At 45.0% G+C, this 15,745-nt stretch overlaps 1 protein-coding gene across 1 annotated transcript; it reads left to right on the top strand.

Annotated features, from left to right (window-relative positions):
* Positions 1-2,227: 2,227 nt before the first annotated feature.
* ENSA (endosulfine alpha) lies at positions 2,228-10,795 on the top strand. Its single transcript, XM_060622594.3, has 4 exons — positions 2,228-2,429; positions 5,398-5,523; positions 6,807-6,973; positions 10,025-10,795. Exons 1-4 carry the CDS (start codon positions 2,373-2,375, stop codon positions 10,038-10,040), a joined length of 366 nt encoding a protein of 121 aa, XP_060478577.1. The 5' UTR covers positions 2,228-2,372; the 3' UTR covers positions 10,041-10,795.
* Positions 10,796-15,745: the final 4,950 nt, after the last annotated feature.

Genomic DNA, 15,745 nt, shown 5'->3' on the forward strand with positions numbered 1-15,745 from the left:
AAGAAAACAGAGTTCTGCCTCCTCTTCATTATTCTAATTCCTTCCTCTGCTTTACTGTTGAATATTGCTATCACTTCCTCACTCTTTAACTGCATGCAATTTTGTCCCCTCCATCTTCAACTTCTGTCACTTTTTTCCTGGTTCTTCTCCTTACCCCTCTGATCATTTGTGTCTGTGTCCCTTACCAACTTTTATCCAGTTTTCCATCTTGGGACTCTTTCATTCTCCTTAGGTGATCTCATTTACTTCCACAACTTTACTTACATTTACATGAAGAAGTCCAAGTTTTGCTCATAGTGACCTTCTACTTTTCTCCCAAACTCTAGGTCTACATTTCCTAGACCTCTAAAATGGTAGCTATGCTGGAGATCTCGGGTCATTTATCCAAAGGCTTCATTGACTGGATAACTCCACCAAATGGCCCATTTGTCTTAAAAAGTCAATGTTCTCAAAGCTGAACTCCTCATTTTCTGTTTCCAATTCCATTCTCATATTGACTTCTTGAATTATTTCTGCAATATTACCCTGAAACACATGGCCACCTCATTCCCTGTATTCACTCAGCTGTGAATCTCATAGACACAGACTTTCTCAATTATGTTCACAGTTTTCTATAAACTACCACATTTCTAGTTTAAATCCCAATTCTCTTCCACCTAGAGTATTGTAGTGCACTCCTTGCTAGACTGCCACTTCTGGGGTCTTTCTGCATGGAATTCTGAATTATTTTTATTCATTATCTCCAAATGAATCTTCCTAAAGGGGAAGTTCTGATCTGCCCACTCTCTGGCCTAAAAACCTTAAATGCCTCTCTCATGGATTACTAAATTATTCACAAGTGCCTTATCCTGGCATTCAAAGCCCTCCATGTTCTGCACTCGATTCTATTTTTGTAGCCTTTGTGTTGCACCTATCACCTGGAATACCCTTCCTTCCTTCACCTTTACCCAGAAAACTGATGAGTTCTTTAAAACTTATCTCAGGGAGACCTGGCTAATTCAGTCACAAGCTGGTTGATGAGTTTGAGTCTCACGTTGAATGTAGAGTTTACTTGAATAAAAAACAAAACAAAAAAAAAACCTTATTTCAAGTGCCACCCCCCACCCCATGAAGTCTTTTTTTTTTTCTTGGTCACAGGTGGTAGGGAATCTAAACTGAATATGACTCTTCCTACGAACCCCTATAACACTTTATTAACACTTTTATTTCAATGCTTACCAGATTTTGCCTGGTATAATTGCGTATTACAGTGCTTCTCAGACTTTTCCAGAAGTACACCTAATTATACAAAAAAATGAACAGATAGCCCCAAGGCTGTCACAAGAAGCTGCCTGGAAAATTAAACTTTAATATGAATTTTTCAGTGTTATTAGTATTAAACTAATGTTTGTTTTTAATATAAAAATGTGGACTGACACTCCAGGAGGATGTGTCTACTTAATCTGAGGGTACACCTGGCACACTGTGAAACCCCTCCACACATGTCCATTAAGCTAAGAGCAGAGACTGTCTTATTCTATACGTACCCCCGTAAAACTAATATATTACCATCTACACACTGACGCTCAAGAAATACTGTTGAACTGTGATTCAGGATACGTTAACTAGTGTTAACTGTATTTACTAAATGTTTACCATATACCTAGAACTGTGCTCTCCGTTTCAAAGAACTTAGTCTCCATGGGCTGACCCTGAACAAGTAAAAAACTGTACAGAAGAGTTAAATCATGGAACGTAAAGCCTTCTGTGCAAGACAACTTGGTTTGGGGTCCCAGTATCTCCCCTCCAAACACCAAGTACATACATGGCAACAGTGTTGAGTACCAATTTAAGGTATACTCTTACTTCCAAATTATTTTCTGAAGATTGAGAGCTTTCTGCTAACACTGCACAAAGCTTAATCCTCTTTATCTGAAAATGAAAGGTTCCCATCTTTTCGCTCTCCAGTTTGAAGCTCAGCAAAGCCTTCTGGGTGCCGGGCCGTTAGACAGAAAGAAGTCTCGTCCCACCAAAGGAGCAAAAATGCCAAAGCTAGCTGCGCCGCCCGCTAACACCCCCACGGGCTCCCAATTGGTCCTCGGAGCTCACTCTGTGTCCACATTGGTGTTCCAGCTTGCCTGTCGCCTTCAAAGAACCCACCTCTAGCCAGCGACTATTGGCAGATCGTTACGTCATTGCCCTATCTACCTCACTCCCATTGGCTCCCATAGGAAGGGGCGGCCATAACGTCACAGGCAGGGGCCGCCATTTTGACTGAGCAACCCTAGTGACAGGAGCCGAAGAAGCAGCGCAGGTTGTCCCCGTTTCCCCTCCCCCTTCCCTTCTCCGGTTGACTTCCCGGGCCCCCTACACTTCACAGTCCTGGTCCCGCCATGTCCCAGAAACAAGAAGAGGAGAACCCTGCGGAGGAGACCGGCGAGGAGAAGCAGGTGAAATGGAGGGGGTGCGGGCCGGCGAGCTGGGGGCGACCGTGATGGGGCGGGAGACGGTCTCCCACCAGTGCGGATTGGTCGCCATGGTCTCAGGCTCTGCAGGGGTTGGCCACTTCTTGCGTCACGCAGGGTGAGCTTTAACACAGCTTGCAGCTCTGGGGCTGGTTGGTTGGGCCCGTTGTCAGTCAGTGCCTTACTCTTTCTGATTGGCCAATAGGCCTACTGCTCAACACATTGAAAAGGTGCTATCATTGGCCAAACTTGGGTGCGGGGCGGGTGTTTGGAAAGACTGGGTGAATGAAAGGGGGCAGGTGGTCCTGAGAAGCGATGTGTGTTATTGGTAGAGAGGGGTAAAAGGCCCAGCAGCTAGGCTGGGTTCCCAATCAGAAGGATACAGGTGGAAGTAGAGACGATTAAAAAGGACCAGCATTGGGCGAAGGGAGAAGTAATTATTAATCATGGCTACTTTAAGGCGGGCAACTTTCTCAAGAGACCTATTTTGACGGTTGGGGTCCCACTGTTCCCCAGCCTCAATTGGGAACTAACAGGACTGAAGAGGACTAGAGATCGATAAAGCATAATGGAGATTAAACCTAGGAAAGACACGAAAGGAATCGTGACAAGAGAGACTCCACCCTATTTCCACCACGACCCCGACTTCCAAGGCAATGGGACTTAGTTCACCCACAATTCTGTGATGAAAACACCCCAAATAAACCTCTTCTTGGGGCTTGTATTTGACTTACAACATTTAGTACTGGGCTCAGGGCGTTGTGAAAGGCACCTGATATATCTGCCAGATTTTCAAGGGAAGGGAATATAATTACATTAAAAAGAGACACAAATTGCCTTAGGTCTTTCTTTTCTCTTTCTTCCTTTCTTTCTTAGGTCTTTCCTTCCTCCCTCCCTCCCTTCCTCCCTCCCTCCCTCCCTCCCGCAGGGGAGGCACTTGTGAGCGGGGGAGAGGCAGAGATAGGAGGGACAGAGGATCTGAAACAGGCTCTGTGCTGACAGCAGAGAGCTTGATGCGGAGCTCGAACCCACTAACCGTAAGATCACGACCTGAGCAGAAGTCAGGCGCTTAACCTCCTGAGCCACCCAGGTGCCCCTAGGTCCTTTTTTAAATAATTTTTTTAACATTTATTTTTTTGAGAGGAGTGGGAAGGGGCAGAAGGAGAGGGAGACACAGAATCCGAAGCAGGCCCCAGGCTCCAGGCTGTCAGCATAGAGTCCCACGCGGGGCTCAAACCCATGGACCACGAGATCATGACCTGAGCCGAAGCCGGACGCTTAATCGACTGAGCCACCCAGGCACCCCCTTAGGTCCTTTTTTAAAAAATGTTTTTTAATTTATTTATTTTGAGAGAAAGAGGGAGAGGGGATCCCAAGCAGGCTCCTTAGTCAGTGCAGAGCCCAACTCAGGGCTTGAACTCACAAACCATGAGATCATGACCTGAGCAGAAACCAAGAGTCAAATGTTTAACCAACTGAGCCACCCAGGCACCCCGGCTTTAGGTCCCTTTAAAAAGTCACTAAAGAAAAGGGCATTGGGGCCCACAAAAACAAGAAGAGAGTAATAACTACCGTGAGAGCCCCTGCAAGCCAATTCCAAGTTCTTGGCATGTTCCCTAAACTTCCATCACTTGCCCCACTGGGGAAGGTGTTGACCTTTTGGCAAAAACTGTGGGTAAATACTAGTGAACCTCCTGTGTCTTAATTTTCTTGAGGTTAAAAATAGTGTCATTTTTATCTCTTTACCTGTTACCTTCCTACCTAAGGTTTATGGAAATGCTGAAGCAACGTTGTTCCTTTATTAAGGTAGAGACATTTGGAGAAGGCCACATAGCTCAGAGAGGCTTAAATCAGATGACTGCCTTAGACTCGGGGTAAAAGGGAACATCTCAGCAGAATTATCCCCTTTGATTTCCTGTTTGACCTGTACTGTGTGTTAGGGATAGCCAGGGAACTTTCCTACTCCTCTTGGATCACCAGAAGCCCTAGTTAGCTCTTTTCTTTCTTTCCCAGCTCCTTTGCTGAATAAGCTATGGTTTGCTCTTGATTGAAAAATTGTGTTTAGGTATTATTTTTAACTCCAAGTCACTGAAGTGGTTCCTTAAGCGTAGTGTGAGAGGCAGAGTGTGTGTGTGTGTTTTCTCACAATACAGTTATCTTGAGCTTTAAAGATTTGAACAAAAGTCTAGGTTTGTTTAGGAACAGGGTAGAGACAGTATATTCACAAGAGGGTAGATTTCCAGGAAAAGTTGATAGTATAAAGTTACTAGGGGCTCCTGGGTTGCTCAGTTGGTTATGCATCCCATGACTTCAGGTCACATTCTTACGGTTTGTGAGTTCGAGCCCCGCGTCAGGCTTTATGCTGACAGCTCGGAGCCTGGAGGCTGCTTCGGATTCTGCGTCTCCCTCTCTCTCTGCCCCTAACCCCCTCACACTCTGTCTCTCTCAAAAATAAATAAACATTAAAAAATTCTAGATATTAGAAGGGTTGCTTCCCAATTTTTTTATTTATTTATGGGGGACCTGGGTGGCTCAGTAGTTTAACCGTCTGACTTGGGCTCAGGTCGGCTCACCATTCGTGAGTTCAAGCCCCCCATCAGGCCCTCTGCTCTCAGCGCAGAGTCGCTTTGGATCCTCTGTCTCCCTTTCTCTCCTGCCCCTCCCCTGCCCTGGAGCATGCGCACACTTACTCACATGCTCTCTTAAAAATAAAAACTTTTTTTTTTTTAGGTTTATTTTGAGAGAGACATAGTGTGAGTGGGAGAGGGACACAGAGAGAGAGAAACAAGACAGAGAGAATCCCCAGTTTGCACCGAACTATCAGTGCAAAGCCCAATGTGGAGCTCAAACTCACAAACCATGAGATCATGACCTGAGCCACTTAACTGACTGAGCCACCCAGGTGCCCTTGCTTCTCAATTTTTAATTTAATTGGCCCATTTGTTTCCTCCAGGACACACAGGAGAAAGAAGGTATTCTCCCTGAGAGAGCTGAGGAGGCAAAGCTAAAGGCCAAATACCCAAGCCTAGGACAAAAGCCTGGAGGCTCCGACTTCCTCATGAAGAGACTCCAGAAAGGGGTATGGGACCCAATCTCTTATCCTCTTACTGGAGCCAAAAGGGTCTTTAGTGATGAGATCTGTAGAGCTTCTTCTGAATGTTTATCCAGAGGTTCTGCTGTTGGGCAGTAGTAGAGAGGAATTAAAAACTTGTAAAGAGCGAGGCAAATTATTGTAAATCCCTAATATGGTATCATACAGGGTATGAAGGCTTAATGTTGAGACATTTGGATGTGGGGGGCATTGGAGGATTGGGGGAAGGAAGGATGTTAGAAACTGAAATGCTGACTCCCCCAGGCATTTGCCTGTTTAAATGGTGGGAGTTTTAGGACTGCACTTTTTAAGATTAGAGCTAAGTTTTGGGGTGCATGATTTCAAAAAAAAAGATCAAACCATCTGTCCTATAGATTTCTTCAGCTTGAAATGAATAGCTTTCTTCAGACCCTTGAAATTAGCACCAGCCATTAACTGTGCTCTCTCAAGAGACTTATTTTTCCATCCAGAGTGGTGGTCCTCACCAAGGGAGGGTCTGCTTTCATAGCCATCTAGCTCCCAATCAGGTTTCTCAGTCCCCATAGGTACCTGAAGCTAATTGAGAGATTGTAAGGCAGTAAACTGCCTGAGGGCGTTCCCAGGTGTGGATGAAATAGTGAAACAGATCCCTGTGGAGAATCCTAGTTATTGAGTCTTAGGCACAGATGATGATGTGATGCTGATTTGCAGTTTACCTTGCTGCAGGCAAGGCAGGCGTGGGCAGGCTGTCATAGCCATGGAACATGTGTGGGAGCAGTGGGAGTCAGAGGAAAAGTACATTATCCTCATGAACAAACCGTTTCTATTCATGGTCTGAGGGAATCATTTTTAATTTTGAGGTTGTAGGCTTGAGGTTGATCTCCTGCTGATTGCTAGGATAGCTCCAGATTGACACTTCTGTATGTCTTGTTAATTTCCCCAGGACTAAGCCCATTGGAGACTAATAGGTCCTCAGTAAGCCTTAATGAATAGCCAGTAATTTGGTTGAACCATCCTGTATTGATGGGTGTATAAAGGATGTAGGGGCTATCTCTTTGCTCATAAAATGTCTACTGTAGCTAGGAAACTGCCTACAACCTGAAATGCCAGAACACATTGGAGACAAGACATAAGTACATGTAATTAATGCTAAACTATGTGTGTAATGAGGTTAATCAAGGAAGACTGGAAAAATCTAAGCATTGATGAGGGTTTATAATGGATGTGGGTCTCCTTGCTTTCGAGGAAGGCCAGAGTTCCTCACTCACCTAAACATCCCTCTTGTCTCCTAGCAAAAGTACTTTGACTCAGGAGACTACAACATGGCCAAAGCCAAGATGAAGAACAAGCAGCTGCCAAGTGCAGGACCGGACAAGAATCTGGTGACTGGTGACCACATCCCCACCCCACAGGACCTGCCTCAGAGAAAGTCCTCACTCGTCACCAGCAAGCTTGCGGGGTAACCTGGGCCCCCCCTTCTCTCCCCTTCCTCACCCACTGGACTTTAATATATCATAGGCAGGGATGAAATGAGCACCTAAATAGATCTTCTCAGCTTGCTAGCCAGAAATGACTGTGATTCTCCTGGGGGCTGCTGAGAAGGTGATGTGGGTTGAAAAGGGGCTCTGAGTTCATTTCTTTGATTAAATTGAGATTTTCGCACCCTCACTGTAGCCCAGGTAGGGGCCCAGAAATAAGAGGCTAGGATTGGATAATGCTGCAAATGCTCTTTTTCTTTTGTATGAGAAACTGGGGAGATGTGATTTCTCCTTTTGGAAGAGAATATCCCAAAATTGGTTAGGCTAAGCCTTGGGAATAATATAGTAGATTTCCATCTAGAAGCTAATCCGACATAGCTGGGAAAGGTAGACTGAATGAGATCTGTTTTCTGTGCTTCTAAGTGTTTTTTCCCTTAGGCTGCTATTGCTTTGTGTTTCCATTATGTCAGGTTTAGAGAACCCTCAAAAAGAAAAACTGATTTGCTTGCCTAAAACTACAGTGCCCACCTAACCTCCCTTACTCAGTGAGTGTCTCTTACAGGTTACCGTGGCTCTTAAATAATGTAAAGATTGGAGAACTTCATTCACATGAAATGGGCACCTTCTCTCTCTCTTCCAGCATGTTGCTTTCGAAAATATGGGATAGTAGATTCGCACTGGCTTTGGAGTCAAGATATCTGGGTTTTAGTTGCACTCCATCTCAGCAGAACTGATATGTAACCTTGGTCATTTAACCTCTGTGGATTTCTATTTCCTCATCTGTAAAAGAGCTGAATATAGATAAGATGGGTTAGAATTTTAAAATCCTGTAACTGCCAGCTGAAAAAAAGTCTGTGCTATTCATTGTAAAACTAAGTGAGGAAGGCCTGTGAGTGAGCCTACAAAGGGGAACCATTAGAGGACTACATGGGGAGAGAGGAAGTTGAGATTTGGGGATTATAAATTCAGGCAAGAGGGCCTCATAAGTATCATGGACTTAAGGCCAAGGGAAAAGTTCTAAGAAGCTAGCTTCTATGAAAGCTTCTTGCCTCTACCCCCACCCACTTTCCTGGCCCCCAGTCTGGGCCTTTGTTGCTAAAAAGCTGCTCTGGGAGCCAGGCTGCAGGCCTGAGGACACGTGCTTAGTCACGCACATGTAGAGTCCCATGTTTCAGATGTGATCAGATGCCAGGCGTACTGCTAAGGAGACCAGAAAAAAAGGGGCAATCTGAGCCAGCCTCCAGGCCTCGGTACTGTGGTGGGGCTGGAGCAGCAGGTTCCTAGGAGATGATTCACCGTGGAGGAAGCTGGTGGAGGAAGATGGTCAGGGGGCGAGAAATGGAGCACTGATAAATCTCTGCCTTCCTAGGGCTCAGTAACTCAGCTCTTGTGGGATGAGAAGCAGCAGTGGAGATTCAAGAGCAGATGGAGGAGAGGGGTACAGGTGGCCAGCGTCTTCAGTCTGGTTATCACTAGCTTGGCCTGAATCCTACTGCTGGTTATGACAGAGAGGGCCAGGGCAACAACTAACTGTTTAAGAGGACAAGATTCTGTAATTCTCTCTCGCCCTCTCACCTCACAAATCCTAATACATCAAACCTTTGGGCTGATGAGAATGACCCGTGGTGCCTGGCTGGCTCAGTCGGAAGAGCGTGCGCGAGTTCGAGCCCCATGTGGGGTGTAGAGAGTACTTAAATAAAACTTAAAAAAAAGAAAAGATTTAGCAGGAGAATGACCATGAACTTGCTGGTGCACATGCAGAGTGATTGGCAGGTGTGTATACTCCTTTCCTGACCAGCCATTCACTTTTCAGGCAGTCACTCAGATGGGGTAGGAGAGAGTTGGTAAGGAAGGAAGGGAGAGAGCAGGATCCCTGGATTTCCTGGCCCCCAAACTCCTTAACTGTCACTTGTAATTGTATATAATTTTTGTGTTTCTTGCTTCATTCCTCATGCTGTCTTCCTTAGTCTAAAGTCCTTGTGGGAAGGGGAAAATGCTGAACATCCTTGTATAGTTTCCTCAACTGTCCCAGCCATGTTGTACATAGATATGTCATGTTATTATATATATAAATATATATATAATTTTGTACGTTTTCTTCATCTCCGATCTTCTCGAATTTTGTACTTTTTTCTTTTCTGTCTCAGCTGCTTTCTCTATTGGTCATTTGAATCTTCAAGACTGAGGTCACAAGTCTGGTTTTTAGGAAGGAATAGAAAAAATAGGGAAATCAGGAAACTGTTGATCTTGCTCTTTCTCTACCTGGTCATCTTCAAGGATAAGAAACAAAGAAACAAGCTACATTTTGTATTTGCCACCTATTTCCACAGCATGAAATACATCACGTCCATGGCAAAGAAGGGTCATTCCCAAATCCAGATCCAAATTGCTTTGATTAAACCTAGATTATTAAATCCACTCAGAACAACACGTGTGTTGTCTGGCCGTGGACTACATGCTGTCACCACCTCATCACTCTTAGCCCCCTGTCAGTCTCTGCTGCTGCGTACAGCTGACTGTGGCCATGCCTGTGAAACCAAGCCTGCTCTAAGCCAGGCAGCTTATGGCCCTGCAAACCTCCAGTTATTGTGATCTTTGTCTAAAGAATTTTCTGTATTGCTTTCATGGGTATCTCCAAAAAGGTAAAGAACACTTTTTGTGGATAGAAAAAAACTGAAATTCCCTCTCCCCCACCACCACCACCCTTCTCCCTCTCCCTCCCTCTCTCTCTCCCCTCTCCTTCCCTCCCCTCCCCCTTCTCCTCTTCTCTCTTCTCTACCTCTCTCTCCCTTCCCCCCTCCCTTCCCCCCTCCCTTCCCCCCTCCCTTCCCCCCTCCCTTCTCCCCTCCCTTCTCCCCTCCCTTTCCCCCTCCCTCCCCAGCTCTCTGTGGATCAGATTCAGGCATGTGCCAGGTAGCCTAATGATTGTTAAGTGTGGAAGAGTCATGGGGTAGGGACTGGGATGGAACTTCGAATTTTTTCCCTTATTACTTGACAGTGTTTTCTTTTTCTTCTTCTGTGTTCGTCCGCAGTGGCCAAGTTGAATGATGCTGCCCGGGGCTCCGCCAGATCCTGAGACGCTGCCCTCCTGGGTCCTGTGCTGGCTCCTGCCCCTCCCTGCTTTGGCAGCCAGGGGTCAGGAGGTGGCTCGGGTGCGGGCTGGAGAGGCAGAAGCCCCTGCCCGTCGGTGTCCCAGCGCATGGAGCCCCTTGGGCTGAGCACCAAGACCCTGAACCTTTTTTGTTTACCTTTTTTCCAAATAATTGTGGGGAGAAATCTCAGTGAAATCCTGGTGGGTGGGGGGTGGGGTGGGGGGGTTGGTGTTTGAGAGGGTGGGATGGGAAATTTGTGGGGGATATGAAATAGGACTTGGAGTTGATAAAAACATTCCTGACTATCTTCCTTCCCAACCATGTGGCTGGTGTGGGATGGGTGTAAGGGGGAGGAGTGGAGCAGATTCCAGATGAAGAGTTCTGATTCAGCTCTGTAGAAAAATGCCTTGTTTGCTTGGATGTGGCTGGGGACCTGGGGTCAGATAAAAGAAACTGTCCATCTAAAGATGACAGAAGCAAACAGCCCCTCTGGTCCCGCAGAGCAAGCTGAGAACCCAATGTTAATTGTTCATTTTAAAAAGTGCTGTCCTTGAAATAGATTTGCTGTGGGGAAAAAAAGGGCAGTGAGTGTGGGGAAAGGGGCCATGAGTGTGGGGAGCCCCACAGAGCCCAGGGGACTTTTTGAGTATTTGAAATAAAAAAAAAAAAAAAAAAAAAGAAGATGACCCACAAAAAAACACAACCCAGAAATATTCTGAAGCAGTTGGTGTGTTTTATTGGGGTTTGGGGAAAGGGAAGAAAATGAAACTGAAGACAGCATTCAGGGGAGAAGCTGGTATGGGGCCCTGAGTTCTAAGGAACAGGGGCCCTTAATACAGGATGTGACTGGGCTTGCCGCTTCCATCACTCAGGGAGAGGGAACAGGGTTATTGGCGTATAGATCAGGGCTTTTCCGGACTCCTGTCCATCCCTTTTGTTTGTGTAGCTAGTGTAGAAGATGTGTCAACCTCGGGTTTTGGTTCACAAAATAAGGAATCTGATCTAGTTTATTAACACCTAGAGCTTAGTATAGGCTAAGCAAAAAAGGAAGCCCACTCTTCCTTTTCCCTTTTAGTCTTCCATTCCTTCATAAGTTTTTAAGTCTGTGAAGGAGAAATGTGACCTCTGGTCATAAGCCAAAAGCTCAACCTTTCTGTTTGTGGCCAGCAGGAGGCAGAGTGACTTACTTCCGCACCATTGTCACAAGTATCACTGGAATCCTGCCGCTGCAAGAAGTTAAAAATTGCCTGTGAATGTAACCTAGAAAAGAAACATTACCAAAGGAGAAACAAACTCACCTGTCTCTCTGTGACACACACCAACATTCACATACAGTAGATGAAATCTACTTGCGCATTTTGCCCAACTTGAGTAGGAGAGTTTGATATTTTCCCAAATGTGATTGGCTTCTCAAATGAGTATGCATCAAGGAAGATAAAGTCCAGGAGACATAGATATTCCAGCGAACTCTCCATCTTTTTGAAGGGGACGGGTAATTTTAAACTAGACTAGGAACGTGATTCTCAGTATCTAACTCATTCTTTCTCTTTAATCAGAAGTTTTCCAAATATGTTTTCAGTTCCTCAGGATGTTACAGACTTGCTGTCTTCTGCTTTAGCCAGGGGATGGTGATGCCTCTTAGCCATCAGCCTTTCTGAACCGCATGCTAGACACTGAGCCAGCCAGGTGGTATGGAGGTACATTAAAGACATTCCCTACCATTGTGGGGTTTATTGTCTTTGTGAAAGAAAACATCTGCAAAAGTTCACATACTTGAAACTTACAGACTCAAAGCTATGAGCTGTACACACACAAATAGAATGTTTACTGTAGTGGGGTTAGTCTTCTCATCTTTATTCCCCTTCAGCCAATCCCATGACTTCTTTTTGAGCATGACTTCCCTAGTGTATGTTTGCCAGGTGGATACAGCTGGGGAGTGAAATCAGGGAGGCTGAATGTGGGATCATTTGGTGCAGGTTCGTTTTAATACAGATAAAGTTGAAGTGTAGAAGTTATTTAGGAGGTGGCAAAGTTAGGTTGCTGAAGAGATCGAGATAGTCTCTCGGCTTATATATATGACTTTTCTAATATTTCTGGCTTCCCTGGTCCTTAGTTCTAAGCCGTAGCCTTGAAGGATCCTGAGGGGCTGAGAAAGGACTGTGGCTATCTCTATTTTAGTGTAGAACCTTGCCATTCCTTCTCCCTCACCCCCATACTACAGGGCCAGGCAAGCAGGACAGATTGCTCTGCAGTGCCTCAAGTAGCTATTCCTGCCCACATCCCAAAGAGTGAGGTAAGGGTTCTTCCACTCCTCCAACATAGTTGAGTGATGATTGTACTGACAGGCGTCTTGACCATCTGATATACAGGGTGGCAGGGATGAAGTCACCATTATTATTGTCCAGCAGCATTTATTTTAAGCTAATGTGGCCTGGGCATGGAAAATGCAGGCAAAAGAAAAAAAACTTGGAGCCTTTCCATTGAGAATATCTGCAGTGAGCCAGCAGTACTCACACGAGCAGTCCTCGGGTGTATAGTGCCCTCTACTGGGCCTTGACGGGGGTTAACTAGGAAAGGGAAGCTAGGACTTGACAGAGGCATACAAATAAATGCAAATTCTAAGCAGAGTTCTAAGCAGAATTCTTCTAAGGGAAGGAGAATCAGGAGAAGGGTTGTTAGCTAACTTTTCTTAAGAGACTGGGGACTTACTAATGATGAGGTGAGGCCTCCCGTTCTTGGACAAGAATATTTTCATTCACCAGTAACTGCTGAACACTCACTTTGCAATTAGAAATATTAGCTGTTGTTGGGCAGATAGACAATGTAAGAGATGGTGTCTGCCCTGAAGGAACTTGAAGCCTCATTGAGACGATGCTTCTACACATAATGCAAGGCAGCATATCATCAGTCCATTTGTAGTAAAAGAATCCCAAGAAGGGAACATCCAAAGGGCTGCAATCATTAGGTAAATACTGGTGGTGGAAATGAAATTGTCCAGTCTGATTACTTAATAAAAGCCCAAAATATGCCAGGTGCTGTGCTAAAATATAAGTGATATGTGGGTGCTTCCTTTTTCCATGTGAAGAAATCATGCTACCGTGTTGAACTTGGGTAGTACCCAAGTAGGCCTAGCTACATAGAGGAATGGGGATGAGCAAATAATAATTGCTAAATGTTTTGAGCACTTACGGTGTGTCAAGCCCCGTGCCGAGTGCTTAACACACCCTCACAGCAGCTCCATGAGAAGGCAGTCTTACTGCTGCCATTGTCCAAGTGAGGAAACTAAAGCAGTAACTTGCCCAAGTGGCACAGCTTCTGAGAATGGAGGCAGGAGTCGCTACGGTGTCTGCAAAGGGATGGGGAAAGAGTGATCAGGAACACTTATGGAGCAAGTTCTGAAGGAGGAACAGGATTTCTCCAGAAAGGTAAGGTGACAAGGGGCATTTTGGTAGACAGACCAACACTTAGAGAAGGATGGGGCCGTGTGGAGTCGGTAGTATTTCTGCAACAGCAGCATCAAGTCCTGGGGAGTGGCTGGTACCAGGCCAACAGGGCAGATAGGAGCCACATGACAGAGGCTATGACAGGCAGGCATGCCTAGGGACCTGATGGATGGCAAAGAAGAATATTTTAGGTCAATGCCAAAACATGTGGAGAAGGAATTTGAAGGTGAAGGATTTAGTGATGGACTGGCTCTAGCATCAAGTTGTCTGGTTTTTATCTATTTTGGTAACTCAAGACAAGTTTCTTAAGCTCTCTTTGCTTAGTTTACTTACTTGTAAAACAGGAATGATGTGGTACCCACCATGAAGGGTGGTCGTGCTGACTAAACAGCATAAGGTGTGCAAAGCCCTCTCTTCAGGGATTCCAACAGCACGTAAGGAGCCGTCAAGGAGCTTACAGACTATAGAGGGATATAATAAGGATGGGTAGACAAGACAATTAGAATACAAGAAGGGATGAGCACAAAATGTTCTGGAAGCACTTACCTAATTTGGGGAGGTAGAAGAACAGAAAAATCCTTCCACAGAAAGGAGTTAGTAAGCTGAAATCTGATGCAGTAAGACTGACAGGTAAAGGTTATGTCAGGAAAGGGGGTCTTCTAAAAGGAAGCATGTAACAAGATGCAGATGTAATTCCATTACATTGCAATAATTGGAAACTTGAAGTAATTGAGAGTAGTTGTAGCATGCCATGCAGCAGGTCAGGCTGGAGATGGGTGGAGGGAAGCAGGAGTCCGATCACAGAGGGCCCTTTGGACTTTATCCTGGAGGCAATGAGAAGCGCTGTTTAAAGACTGAGCAAAAGAATGACGAGTCAGATTGGCTCTTTAGAATAATCTTTCTGACTACGGTGTGGGCAAGAGGTTGGAGAGGGTAAAATTGAGGTATTTAGAGGTGCTGTTAACAGGATGGAAAGTTAAGGGATATGGCAGTTGTAAAGAAAAGATGATTCAACCTGTGGCATAAATTTGACATAGCAATGAAGCATCATTACCTAAGTGGGGAATTCTGTACTACACTCCACTTAGTAAACGGTTACCACAAGCTATTATAAATAAGACAGACTGTTGTGTTGCTACAGTACTTAGGCTAGATATGATTAGGAACTAAAGAAGGTAAAGACAGTAGGGATGAAGAAGAGTGGACAAATTCAAGAGATACACAGGAAGCACAATCAACAGAACTGGATATGGGGTGTAGGACTTGGGAAGAGAAAGCACTCTAATAAAAGATCCCCAGGTTTCTGGCCTCGGTTACTGGGTAAAGGATGATGCTATAACCTAGAGAGAAACTACCACTGAAAGAGCAGGTTTAACAAGGAAGATCATGAGTTCTGTGTTGCAGAAAGGATGATACGAGGTGCCTGTAGGACATCAAAGAATAGGTTACCCATAAGTTACTGCATTTAGGAGCCTAGAAGGTGAAGAAATCAAAATAGGAAATGTAGATTCTGTGAATTTCACAGTACACTTAGTAATACTATGGAAGTGAAAGCATATAGAGCAAAATGACTGGAGGGCTGGCCCTGATGAAAGCTAACATGTGAAGGCAATAAAGAAAGGGCCCAACAAAATAAGAGAATCTGGAAGATGTGGTGCCCAATGACAGAGTTTAATGGAAGAATTGAGTCAATGTGAAATGCTATTGGAGGTTGCTGAAGTAAGAAATTAGAAATATCTCTTCTATATAATAAAAAGTGCCCCTTGGGGCACCTGGGTGGCTCAGTAAGTTAAGTGTCCGACTTTGGCTCAGGTCATGATCTCACAGTTCGTGGGTTCGAGCCCCATGTCGGGCTCTGTGCTGACAGCTCAGAGCCTGGAGCCTGCTTCGGATTCTGTGTCTCTCTCTGCTCCTCCCCTGCTTGCACTCTGCCTGTCTCTCAGAAATGAATAGACGTTTAAAAAAATTTTATTTTTAATTAAAAAAAAAAAAGTGCCCCAAGGGGTGCCTGGCTGGTTCAGTCAGTGGAGCACGCAACTCTTGATCTTGAAGTTGTAAGTTTGAGCCCCATGTTGGGTGTAGAGATTAAAAATAAGATCTTAAAAAAAAAATGCCCAGAATTTCAAGAAATGTGTCACAACAGTGGGTAACTCTATTTGTCATGATTATAGTTTAGAGTGTCTATGTCCACTTTCTATATTTTTCCAGATTTTGGAAA

This window comes from Panthera onca, chromosome C1 (assembly GCF_046562875.1).
Source record: "Panthera onca isolate mPanOnc1 chromosome C1, mPanOnc1 haplotype 2, whole genome shotgun sequence".
Taxonomy (NCBI): domain Eukaryota; kingdom Metazoa; phylum Chordata; class Mammalia; order Carnivora; family Felidae; genus Panthera; species Panthera onca.